Below are 13,506 nucleotides of genomic sequence, written 5' to 3'. Positions count from 1 at the left end.
AATCCTGGCCAGGGTAGAATGCCCATCCAGGAGGAATTTGGTCTGCGGTGGGCAGTCAGAGGGGTGGCTGGCAAGGTGGGCTATTGGGCCTCAGCAAGCCTATGGTCTGCCTCCATGTCCCCAGACTGGAATGACTCAGAGGCTCTGGCTGCTGACTAGGGAAGGCTCCTGGTGGAGCCTATTATCCCAGTAAACTGGACCTGCTGGGAAAGACTCAGGAGCAGTCTGCTTTGAGCCGAGTTGAATGAAGCTGGTGTTCCACTTTGGAGTGTTGTGTTCCCTTGGGCCGGGAAGGTGAACGTGGGTTGAGCCAGAATCCAGCCAGGCCAGCTGCTTGGAGGGAGTTGAGCAATGCTGTCCATGCTGAGCTGACTGAATCTCTCCGGGAGATCGGCTAACCATTGGCTTTGAGATGGTGGCAGGAGGCCCCACTGCCTAGACTCACTGACCTCAAGGGGCTCATTGCTCTCCACTTGAAGACTGTGGTGCGCTCGGCCCGGCCCGATGTGATCTGGGGTTCCTGGAGCGTCAGCCCTCCAACCAATTTTTGAGATTGTGGGATTTCTGTAGCTTCGCTCCATTTGGAAGGATCCATCTGTGTGATCTGCCAAGGCACCAGCTCTTTGGGCCGGACGCCCTGCTGAAGCTCGGCCTTTGCAGCTTCCGCTTCAGCCACCACACCTGCCAAGGACCCCGGACAGTGGACCTGCAGGACAGGGAGCTGCTTGGTAGTTTTGAAAGGAGATTAGGTTAATGTCAGGGTTCCAAGTAACACCCCCAAAAGAATTAAAACTCTGAGGCAGGTATCTTCCTCAAAGCATAAATGTATCGGAGATGTCATATTGACACATCTGGGGAAAACCCGAATTTGAAGCCCCGCGTTTTCCCCACCCCAGGTAAAATTTCCCTTGCATCCACATCTGCATCACATGGTCCGATCAGATCAGCGTCCCAACTTCAGCCAACTTCTATCACGCCTTCCCAGGTGCTGGCTAGATGTCCTTGGCTCCCAAGGGAAAGAATGTTGTTATAATTACACAACACTATCTTTACCTCCCCCCTCCCGTTCTCCCAGCTTGCTTAGCCACCGCCGGGGCAGCCCTGTGGACTCTCACTTAAGATGGTTATAGGGCTGACAATCTGATCCCTCTTAAGAGGATACTTTCCACTGCCTGCACCTTTTAGGTTTCTAGTGTTGCTAGCCTCACCATATACTTTTTTGTGTTTTGTTGTTAAATTTCTCAACATGTTTTGTTATTAAATAAAACATGTTGAATTCATTGATGTAGCCTAGTGCAGAATAATCCATCAGCAATGGAATTATTTATAAATTGTCAGTGATAAAATGATAAAAGCGTAAAAGTGTAAATGATAAAAGCCTCTTTGGAGACGGCCAGGTGCTCTTTTCTGCTCTGCTCTGCTGAGACTGTGTCTTCCTTCTTTCATAGATAAGCCACGGCCCTACATTTACATGTGTGTTGCAAGGCTCAGTGTTGGCTCCCAGTATCCATTTCTCGGTCCTCAGAGTGGACTTTGGCAACAGTTTCATCTACCAAGCTGGGATGCCCATTTCCAAGAGAACCTTGGTGATCACTAATAAAGACAGCAGGAAAGCCAGGTGAGCTGCAGCCTCTTGAGGTGAGTCCTGGTGGGATGGAGCAGTAGGTGGCTATGTGAGGAGAATGCTCATCAAGGATGAACTCAGAACTCCCTCCCTCCCATCCGTCTGTCCACCGACATTCCCAAACAAACACAAAATGGCTTTATTGCAGAGGATTACCGAAGCCAGTGTATTAAAAGTTCTCCCTGGAACAAGAGCCAGGAGTCCTCCCACCCCAAGGGTCGGACTCTCCTCTGTTGGCTTCTCCCCCTCGAGGCTCTTCTTTCCCAAACGGCAACACAGGGCCCAAGTCCATTGGAGGTGCCAGAACTTGCAAGACTGGAAGGTGCTGGATTCAAAACCAGCAGGCTCCTTGCCTTTCCATAGTCTCAACCTCTTTCTTCTCCTGGAATCAGACAATTTGGGAAGGGGTCAGTGTTCAAGTGTTTTATAATGCAGGACAAATCACTTCTGGGGTAATAAACCTAATTTTAACACACATGGGATTAAATGCTGGTTTATTTCGATTTGTTAGTTTTGGAAACTGGTGGCAACACAAGGAAGTCATTGGTTCCCAATACAGTTTGCAAAGCCAGATTCTTCTTCTTCTTATCTCTTCAAAGTGTGGAGTGCTTGTTCATCAACACAGCCTACCTTGAGATCGGTTTCCGTCCTGCAGCTCTAAGTCCTGGAGAAAAAGTGGAGATTTCCATCAGCTTCTATCCTCGAGAAGCCATTTCCTACCATGAAATGGTCACCTTTGAAATAAATGGGATCTTACAGCAGACTGTAGAGATCTTTGGGAAAGGCATTGAGATGAAGGTGAGACTAGGCAGGCTCCTGGGAGGAAAGGGTCGGGGGAGAGAGTCGGCCTTCAAGCCTGCTCACCTGCTGCTCTGTAGTGGGCAAAGGGGGTTTCAGCACCTCCTGCCCAGTTACTCCTGCAGTTTTGAGAAGTCCGCATTAAAAGCAAGGAGTTAGGTTTTTAGGAGCTGCTCCTCACCCCCACTATGCTCACCACACTATGGGTGTGGGGGGCTAAATGGTCCTGATCTCCTATGCACACAATTAAAAAAAGTTTGCTCATTTATGATTTGAAAGTGGAGCTTGATTTTTTTTTTTTTAAAGGAGATTTGGGACTTCTGAAGAAAAATTTGCAGCTATCTCTGAGTAATCTGGCCAGCTTCAAAGCACCAACATTTGAGCCTAGAAAGCTTTTTCAGAGCATTGCTGATATTGTGCTGTGATGTTTCAAAAAAAGAAAGGAAAGGAAAGGAGGAGGGAGAGAGAGAGCGAGAGAGAGCTGGGCCAAAGCAGCACATCAGGACCCCACCCTGACTGCGACATGCAGCAGCCCAGCGCAGGACCCCATTGACTCCTTCCCTCCCTGGTTCAGCCCTCTGATCTCCTCCCCCTTCTTTCTTATCTCTCCCCCCACCAATTCATTCCACTTATTCTCTTCTTTAACCCTGCCTGTTTCCCACTCATAGATAGATGTTGTGGAGCCTCCCCAGAAAGTACTGAAATTCGGAGCTATCCCTCCAGGGCACATTGTGAAGAAGGGAGTCACACTAGTGAACAACAGTGTCACATTTGTCGTATTCAGCCTAAGTTTTGTGGCTTCCATCCCGGAATTGCAGGAAGCAAAGGTAGGACTTGTCCCTCCTGAGATGGTGCCCAGGAGGGCCTCAGCAGGGGGAGGGGGCCGGTGGGTACTCCTGCCCCAAGGGATTCAAGTGGCTGCTTCTCCAGACGAAATAGGGGCTGCTGGGTGGGCCTCCCGTGGGGTAAAAATCTGCATGAAAAGTTCCACTTTCTGTGGGGCAAGGAGGAAGAGCAGGAGGCAGTAGAAGAGTGTGGGTGAGAAATGCACTGTGGGCCTCCTGGTCTCTGGGGCACCAGCAGAGCCCAAACTCGGAACTTGTTTGGAGCCAGATCATTTTCCATGCATCTGGAGGAAGACCAGCTATTTCTCCCCACTGAAAACATCTCCCAGTTGAACCTCTGCCTGTCCTGCAGTGTTGCTGGACATGAGATTGGCCAGTTGGGACTCTTTTCAGGAGAGGAGCATCTCACATCATGGCGTCTTTTCCACTGGGTGTCTTTGGACAGGTGCTCACTATGTCTCCTAGTGGTGAAATCACTTTGAAGCCCCAGGGGGGCACCTGTCACGTGGAAGTGACATTCAGTCCGAAGAGCCGCATCCTGCCCTTCTCTGAGGAGGTTCTGCTCGAGTGCCAGGGGGTCCTGAACTCCCTCTTCATTGTGCAAGGCTGCTGCCAGGGCGTTGAAGTCCACCTGGACCAGGATCACATCCCTTTTGGAGCTGTGGTGCTGCGGAGCCAAGCTTCTCGGCGCATCATGATGCAGAACTCTGGAGACCTCGGAGTGGGGTAAGCCAGGCAGCCCTATCCGGGGGGGGGGGGGGCTTCTGTGCCCCTCCTGGTCTGGAATGGGATGTTTATGCACCAACCCTTGGCCATGCCTCCAGCCACCCGCCCCAGCCAATTCACAGCCAGCTTTCTTCTTCCACTGGTGCTGCCCTGGCTATTTGCCATGGCCAATGGGCCCCTGGCCCTCCCCCTTGCCCTTTGTCCCTGCCCATTTGCCCAGATACCGTTTCACCCGGGCAGTTTGCTGCATGGGACCAATACTCCCCAGCCAACCAGGTGGCAGGCAGAAGCAATGGTGCTGCGGGGGCAATGTGCGATTAGCGATAGGCAGGTTGATTGCAGAGGCTGTGGGTTGGGCACCATGTGATGCAAAAACATTTTTTAAAGCTCTGCAGCTGCTCTGCAGTTTTTTTAAAAAGGGGCTATGTTTTTAATTGACCCACTTGGTCAATTGGGTGGCTCCAGAGTATGGTTCTGACAGGTTGTGCAGAGGGGGACAGGCTCCAAGTTATAAAAAGGTGTTGGAAACGGCAAAGCTGCAGCGTGAAAGCATCCTGCTGCTGGGGTCCGTGCAGATCTGTCACCAGGACCAGAGAGGAATAGAGGGGAGTGGAAGGGGGAGTAGCAGCCACCACGGCAGACAGGCGAGAGTGTGTTGGGGGGATGTAGGAAGGGAAGTAAGGATGCCTATAGGGGCCTTTGCAGAGACAGCAGGAAACAAAAGTGGGGAAGAGGAGCCAGCCCTTAGGAGTTCTGGAGAGAGAAGAATGGAAATTGTGATTGTGTGTGTGTGTGGGGGGGGTGTATGTTTCCATAGCACTACCTGGGTGCGTAAGTGTGAATAGAGTACGGAGACTCCACAATAGGGACAGATTTGGGGCTTTGCAGCTTGCCGCTTCTTCTGACATGCTAAAAGAGTCCCGACACGTTTTATCTGCGGAGGGATCAAATGGGCCTCTGCATGGCTCTCAGCTCACCTCTCCCAGACCCCTTCCCCCTCCGTTCATGCCAGTCTGGTTTCAGTCCCCCTTTCTCCAGCAGGAAATCCTTTTGATGTCTAGCTTTAGTCTCCTTCCTTGCATTTTTAACTTACTGGTTCTTGCCTTCTAATCCACTCTTTTTATGTCAACTTCAGGTTGTTCTGAAGTCCATTGTTGTATTTTCCCTCAGCCATTTATCCTGTAAGCTGAATATGTCCAGGTCCTTAATCAACCACAGTGGAGAATAGCTGTTAACCTGTTTTGTTCCCTGTTAATGGATGTCCTTTTTATTTGGGAGTGGGAGAAGGAGGGAAGGAGAAGCTGGATGATGAAAACAGGGAGAAGGCAGAGGAAGGATGGCTCGACTTCACTAAAAGTTGGAGTCTGGCTAGGCAGATGCTTTGGAAGTGATCGAGACATACAGTATCGGAGATCATTATCTGGGAGGAGTTTGAACTGATTCAAGTGGAATTTTGCTACCTGTGTTTTGGGCCAGTGCTTCTCATTGTTGGCCCAGGTCTCTCTGAAGGGGAATACAGTTGAGCCACAGTGGTGGCTAATGCTTCTTTACAGGAGGGGGTGATGCCATCTCTGTTGCTTAAGAGACCATGGAGCATTTTCATCCCATTTCCAATCTTCTCTCTTTGGAATAGATTGAGAGTTATTGGTGTGTAGTTGCAGAGGTCCTGGAATCAGAATAGAGCTGGAAGGGACCTTGGGGGTCTTCTAGTCCAGCCCCCTGCTCAAGCTGGAGATCCTATACCATTTCAGACAAGGGACTGTCCAGTCTCTTCTTAGAAACCTCCAGGGATGAAGCACCCATGACATCTGAAGGCAAACTGGTTAATTGTCCTCATTGCTAGGCAGTTTCTCCTTAATTCCAGGTTGCTTCTCCCCTTGATTAGTTTCCATCCATTGTTTCTTATCCTGCCCTCTGGTGCTTTGAAAAATAAATTGACCCCCTCCTCTTTGTGGCAGCCTCTCAAATACTGGAATACTGCTATCATATCCTTACTAGTCCTTTTCTCTCTCTAGACTAGCTAAACCCAAATCCTGCAACCATTCTTCATCTGTTTTAATCTCCAGGACTTTAATAGTCTTAGTTGCTTTTTGCAAAGTCTCAACATTTTTTTTGTAATGTGGTGACCAAAACTACTGGATGCAACATTCCAAGTGTAGTCTTTTTTTTTTTTTAAACAAGTTTTATTTTTCAAGACAAACAATACATAAATACACATAAACACAAAACATAGAAATATAAAAAATCTCTTTTCTGAAAGTTGCTTAATCCCGGGTTAAAACTCTTGGTACAGACACAAATTCAATTTCATATTCATTTTACATACCATTTCATATCTTCTTAACATTTTCAATTTTCTATATAACTTCTCCTCTCCTTTAAATTTTCTCAGTTTTTTTTTTATCTCCTCTCAATTCATATCATAATATTTATTATTCTTTGTCTGTTCTATTCCAGCCAATCATTTATTTTTCTTCTTTAAAAAAAGAAGAAGTACTTCTCCTATACACTATATGGAGTATGATGCCTTTATCTTTTTCCCCTATATTTATAGTACTTAATATAAAATACATAACATACATTGGGATTCTGTCTGGTACATTCTAAAATTATACTATATTATCAAAAATAATACAAATCTATTCATTAATATTGATATTCATTCATATCTTAGATGTTTAACTCATTACTTTTCAATTAAATCACATGCTTTTATGAGAGCCCTATTTTTCAAAATTATTCCCCCCCACATCACATATTATAGCTCAATATTTCATTGAAATGTTCCTCCTTCTTCTACTTCAAATCTCATTTCACAAAGGGTTTGCTAATATACCATCTTCTAATTATTAATATTAACAATCATTTATATCTTAAACATTTTATCCATTTCAATTGAATATCATGCCTTTGTGGGAACACTTATGCTTTCCACGATTATTACCCCCCCCACATCACAATCTTGAATCATATTTCATTACAGTACTCCCTTTTTCTTAACAAAAATTTCACTTGTTTATGTTAAATATTTTATCACATTTTAAACTACATATTATTTCTAATTATCTATAATTACTTCTAAATACAAATATAAAAATGCAATCTTATGTACCTTTCTAGAATCCCATTAACGATAAGACTTATCCATTATCTCTGAAAAACTTTTGCTTCTTAATATCTTGCTCCCCACCATTAAGGCTTCTCATCCCTTCCTTTCTCCCTTGCTTCTTCTCCTCCTTGTCCTCTTTAACCCCTTGTCTCCCCACCTCCCTTTTATTCTGCTTTCCCCCTTTCTGTTGTTTCTTAACATAATGTCCCTTTTTCACCTTATTCTTCTCTTTTTGGGCTGTTTTTCCAGATCTTAAAGACTCCGCTTTTTCCCTTCTCCAATCAAAGTCCTTTTCTCATCAAAGATGGCTTCTTCTTCTTCTTTGTCCCCATTATCCTCATTCTGCTTCACATAAATATAAACCGCCATTTCTAAGTATTGGAAAATAGTGCCAAGTCCATCTTCCCCTCCTTGTTTTTCTCTTTCAAATTTTTGATATATAAGTTCCAATTCATCCATAGATGATGCCATTGTGTAGAGAAAAAGTTTTTCCAAACAACCACCCAGATGATTTAATCAGAAGTAATTTCCAAAGGTTCCAAAATCACCAAACAATCCAAACAGACTGTTTCTTTTAGATACCTTCTTCTTCTTGACTTTCTCTTTCTGGGGTTAAAGTGATCACAAATCCTTTTCAAATATATTTTTTGGAAGTTTTTAAACTCTTTGCAATTCTAGGCAATCTTCTCCTTATTTTCAAATTTTGCTCAGATTTTTTTTTCACTCTCCCTTCCCACTCACAGCCAAAAAGATTTTTTTTTTCCCACTGTCACTTTAGGAAGGAGAGTCGAACAAAGAAAAAAAAACTTTTCCCTTTAAGGTATTCACAGCTTGTAACTCTCGCAAGGAACAATAGATACTTAACAGCTTTCAAGGTTCCAAGTCACTTTCTCCCGTCTTGTCCCAGTTAGAAGCAACTTTCACTTTTCTTTCAGCTTTCTCCCTCCTGCACTTGCTTACCCGGCTGCAGCTTTCTTCGTGGCGGCCATTGCTGACCGCCGTTCCTCCGCCTCTGGAAAAGGGAGTTTAGCCGGCTGGGGAGGGGGTTTGTGGCACCCCCAAACCCCTTGCCGGATCCCCCCTATCTTCCACTGCCTCTACAGGGCAGCTGTATCCCCCAGATCCAAATGGATCGGGGGAACCTTGGCGGTGAACGCAGCAGGGATCGCACAGTGGCAAATCCCTGCCGCCGCCGAAGGCTAGCAAACCGGAAGTTTTTCCAAGTGTAGTCTTACTAAGGCTTTATAAAGTGGTACTAATACTTCAAGTGATTTTGACTCTATGCCTCTGTTTAATACAATGAAAAATTGTATTAGGTTTTTGGCTGCTGCTATATACTGCTGACTCATATTTAAACGATTGTCCACTAGGACTCCAAAGTCCATCTCACAATACTGTTTTTGAGCCTGGTTTCACCCAATTTGTACTTGTACCTTTGGTTTTTCCACTCAGGTGTAAAAACCTTGCTTTTCTACACATTAAATTTCATTTTGTTGGATAGGGCCTATTATTCAAATCTGTCAAGATCCTTTTGGATCCTGAGTCTTCTGGGATGTTGGCTATTCCTGGCAGCTTGGTATCATCTACAAATTTGGTGACTTCCCCTTCTCTTCCCTCATCTAAGTGGTTTATGAAGATATTGAAGAGTACTGGGCCTAAGATATTGAAGAGTACTGGGCCTTGTGGTACCCCACTGCTTACTTCCCTCCATGTAGATGTTGTACCATTAAGGACTACTTGTTGAGTATGGTTTGTCAGTCAGTTACAAATCCATCTGGTGGTGATGCTGGCTGTCTGCATTTTTGTAGCTTACCAAGAAGTAGGTTGCGGTCTACTTTGTCGAATGCCTTGCTGAAGTCTAAGTATACGATGTCCACAGCATTTTGCTGGTCTACTAATTTAGTCACTTTGCCAAAGAATGAAATAAGATTGGTTTGGCATGATCTGTTTTTAACAAACCTGCGCTGGCTATTAGTTATAACTTTATTTGTTCCTAGAAGTTTCCAGATCTGTTTTTTTATTATTTTTCCAGTATCATCTTAGGTATACACTCTTCTTCCTTATGTGATTGGTTATCTAGTGGTTTTTGCTTGGAATTAGGTTCTAAAGGACATGAAGATTGGGCCCCCTGCCCCTCAATTTTAGTTAAAAGTCCTTTTGATAAGATGAGCCAGTATAAGATCTTGCCTCTTCCCCTCAAGAAAGCAGAACTCTTGAAACAAGCGGCATTTCAAAAGGAACTTTTATTGGGTGATAGTGATAGCAAGAAGAGTAAGGTAGCATCTGAAGTTTCTGCTCAAAAACTGTTAGGTTGATCTGAGGCACTGCTTGCTCATTCTTCTGGAGCTGAGATGGCCCCAGGCTCATCCTTACCCCCTCCTATCCCCAAGGAAGGTACATCAAAGTAGTAAAGGAAAAGCCAGAAACAGGAAAAGGTTATAAAATGTCACCCAGGCCCACTCCCAACAGAATGGCAGCGTCCTGCTGATAGGGATCCAGTCATTTCCCAAATATATTATTTCCAGTTCTTATGAGGCTCACTCCATCCCTTCCAATAGGCCTTCATGGTCTCGGAAGCCGAAGTTCTGTTAACAACACCAGTGGTTCATTTCTAAAATCCTTTGCTCCCTCATAGGATGTTGGCCTTTTGTTGGAAGTCGAGATGAAAACACCAGTTGTGCTCGTAATTCCTTAACTTTCTTCCCTAGCTGTTTGTAATCTTGTTTTCAGATTAACTGTTGCGTCATTGATTCCCACATGTAGAAAAAGCGGTAGTAATTCGTGGAGTTGAATATTTTAGCAAGATACTCAGTTACATCTTTGGTTTTTGCTCCAGGGAGACTATATATCTCCCCAGACTAACTGCCGGGTCTGCAGACTATAGTTTCTGTTCCCCTAAGAACTGAATCTCCTATCACCAGTAATCACATTTTTTTTCTCCTAGGTAAGTCTCACTCTTTTGTGAGTGTCCATATATTTTCATTCAGAGGGAGGCTATGAAAGCAGCTGTTCAGTTCCAGAGGGGCTTCAGTGGACTGGGCTAGGGTAGATAGTAGGGGCTTTGCTCTTGGTTGTTTTCTTCTAAAATTTCCATCGGTCTTGCACTTTAGGTATAGCAGGGGTGGGATTCAAAAATCCCAGCAATCAGTTTGCTGCCCAGTTGCTGGGTGGGTGTGGCCATGGTGGCCGTGGCCTACCAGAACTTCCTGTGGCTTCCGGTGGTCTCCAGAGCCTGGGGGAGGCTGTTTTGGCTGCCCCCCCCCCAGGGTCCAGAGGCTTCCCCCGAGCCTCTGGGAGTGCGAAAACAGCCTCCCCCAGGCTCTGGAGGCCCACCGGAAGCCAGAAATAGGCCCATTTCGCAACTTCTGGGACAGCCATTTTTCGCCTTCCCAAGGGTCTGGAGGCCTTTCCTGGGCCCTGGAAGCTGGAAACAGGCCTGTTTCCGGACATCTCGAAGGCCCATTTTCCCCCTTCCCAGAGCCTCCATGCAGACCCTGCACTTTCCTGCATCATGTGGAGACTTCTGGGAGGGGAGGGGTGGGCAGGGCCAGCCGATTGATTGAAATAATGGTTCGGCAAACCAGATGCAACTTTAATATCTGGTTCGCCCGATCCAGTAGAATCCCACCCCCGATATATAGGCTCATTTTTACAGAAGCTATTTGTTCCCTATTGTATTCAATTCAGGTGTATTAATTTTCTTCTTTGTATTCATAGTTGGGGTCATCATTAGTTTTTTTAGAAGCTGTTCTGTTAGGAATATAAGTCACCTAACAGGTATTTGGGTTGGACAATATATAAACTAGGATAGACATTTTAAAACTATATCTTTAAGGGAATGCAAGACCATGCAATTGGGTGTGGTTTCTCAAACAGCCATAAGATGGAGCCAGAAACCTGGGTTGTTTAGTTTAGTCTCAGAAGAGAGTGTGAGTCAGTCTCTGTTTCCTTCTGTTGGAAAGTATTGCCGTTCTTCCATTTTTCCTAATTGACTGATATTCTGGATTTGATGTAAGTCTGATACTGAACTGTTTTTGACACTGGACTTTGTTACTGGATTATCCTTGGATTGAAACCTGACTGATTTACCTGTGAATGACTTTTGGACTGCTTGTTTTTGAATTTTGCTTAAACCTTTCTGGAAGTAAAAACCTACATTTACTGTACAGTGTATCTGTGTGCTGTGTGTGTATTATTCAAACACTACTCTCAAATACGTTTCCCTGTATGCGCTCATTCTCCTAACGGGGAATTACCTCAACATGTTGTTCCCTATTGTATTTTATTTTGGTGTAATCTTCTTGTTTACGTTTGGATTTCTCATTTTGTTCATTGAGTTTCAGAGTAGCTAGAGTTGCCTCTAGATCCTTTACTTTTTCTTCTAGTAATCTGGCTATTACTGAAGTCCTCCTTGCCAGAGAGCAGTCTGTGTGGCCACCTACCTGAGGGCATCTGCCCATCCCACTGGACCAGGGAGGGTGGACGCACTCCAGGTCCCTTGTCTTAAATATTGCAATCTAAGTGGGATCTAGGAAGAGTGCCTTTTTCACAGAGGCCCCTGTTCTATGGGACATCCTTTTCCTTTTTTCTGGCAGCCCCCCCCCCCCTTAACTTTTTGAAAAGCCAGAATTGTCTCTGGGATCAGGTGAAGCTAAAGTTAGAAGCTGGTGCTGTTGTTCACATCAAGGGTATGTGTGGATGGGTTGAGCTTCCAGGTCAGTTCACTTTGTTTTTATTGTTTATCTTTTGTATGTGTGTTGTTATAACCACTCACAGTTGTGGTTTTAGGATGGGTGGCTATAAAGGTTTTTGAAAAAAATAATGAAGCCAACTCAGAAAGTCTAGGACAACTAGGAGTCTAGGACAACTCTCTGTGGCCAACTTGCCATGACCAACTCACTGCAGGACAAGTTACATTAATATGGAAGAAATGGTGGAATAGAATCATTAAGAAAAGATGCCAAAGGAGGGAGTGCAGGAACCTTCCTAGCAGGATAAGGCCCAAACTATAACAACCTTCCCGGCTCTCCCTCCGCTGCTGGATCCAGTTCAAAGGGCCAATGATGGGTGACCAAGAGCACCATGACTGGGGTTCTTCTCTTTCCACCCTGCCCCTGCCAGCTGACCAACCGCAATGAAGACCTTTCCTCTCACATAAGGTCTTTGGGTCTCTCAATGGCTGTCCTGTGCTCTACACCAATTTCGTGTTAGGTGGAGCTCTTGCATGATTTTTCAGAAGTTGGTGAAAACACTATTTTCCTGAACATTTTTATTTTATTTAATTTATTTGTCAATTGCTTACAAGATAATAGGTATAAGTAAAAACATAGTTATAAATACATGGATACATATAAGAAAAAGAAAAATATATAAAAGAAACAATAGGACAGGGACAGTAGGCACATTGGTGCACTTATGCCCCCTACAGACCCCTTAGGAAAGGGGTGAGGTCAATAGTAGACAGTCAAAGGTTAAAGTTTTTGGGATTTGGGAAAAAAACTAGAGGCTCAGCTTTTAGCTATGGGATTGAATGGCTTTGGTGTGTTATTTGATTGATTGTGGATTTGGAGTATGTAAATGTGAGCCTCTGGAGGTTTCTGATTGGGGTGATGATACCTAGAAGGAAGAGACACATGTTCAATTTTAACCAATGGAAACCACAAGCCTTACATCATCCTAATGCAAGTTTGCCTGCTAGGTGAGGTGTCATTTCTACTCAAGCTACTTTATTCTAGATCCTTGCATGGCAGATGCTTGGTGCCTGACTGAATTCGGTTTATCTCAAGCAAGTTGCCCCATCAGAGCCCATCAATGCTTTCGTAAGAAGCCACCAGAAAGCCCTGGGAAAGGGAAAACCACTTCCACAGGAGTGTGGCATTGTTAGGAGCCCTTCTCTTGCAGCTTTCTCAGCATCTGTCCTCTGATGCCACTTGCCCCCCTGCCTGTTCCCGAGACTTGCTGGCATTTTGCAATGCATGGGGGGTGGGGGTGAAGAAGACAGAAGAAGCTGGCTAGCTGAGGAGTTGAAATCCACAAGTCATAAAGTTGCCAAGTTTGGAGATCCCTGTCTTAAGCCATCCAGTTTCCTGAGTGTGCATAACTCCTGAGGGGAACCATTTTCCTTTTCTTTCAAAGCTTCCGATGGGATGCCAAACGCTTCAGACCAGACTTCTCCATCAAACCGATAGAAGGTTACATTTCTCCAGGAACAAGTGTCCCCTTTGAAGTGACCTTCCACCCTTGTGAGCAGAGTCAGGACATCTGCTATGAAAACCTCCCGTGTCACATCCAAGGAGGGGAACCCGTGAGACTCACACTGAGTGGATTGTGTGTGAGCGTCCCGCCTGTCAAAGAGGTGACTGATGGGGCACCTTGAGCTGGGAACACCTGGGCAAAAGCAAGGA

At 45.2% G+C, this 13,506-nt stretch overlaps 1 protein-coding gene across 1 annotated transcript in view; it reads left to right on the top strand.

Annotated features, from left to right (window-relative positions):
* HYDIN (HYDIN axonemal central pair apparatus protein) overlaps positions 1 to 13,506 on the top strand; it is a 285,840-nt gene that overhangs the window by 264,089 nt on the left and 8,245 nt on the right. Inside the window, 5 exon segments of the mRNA XM_087971902.1 lie at positions 1,449 to 1,618; positions 2,224 to 2,422; positions 3,091 to 3,249; positions 3,713 to 3,993; positions 13,238 to 13,457. Of these exon segments, the coding sequence (XP_087828028.1) occupies positions 1,449 to 1,618; positions 2,224 to 2,422; positions 3,091 to 3,249; positions 3,713 to 3,993; positions 13,238 to 13,457 (1,029 nt within the window).

This window comes from Notechis scutatus, chromosome 9 (genome assembly GCF_049901735.1).
Source record: "Notechis scutatus isolate UNSWTSFEM ecotype Mainland chromosome 9, rNotScu1.2, whole genome shotgun sequence".
Taxonomy (NCBI): Eukaryota; Metazoa; Chordata; class Lepidosauria; order Squamata; family Elapidae; genus Notechis; species Notechis scutatus.
Note: the sequence above shows the minus strand (reverse complement) of the source record. Positions and strands in the feature narration are given on the sequence as shown.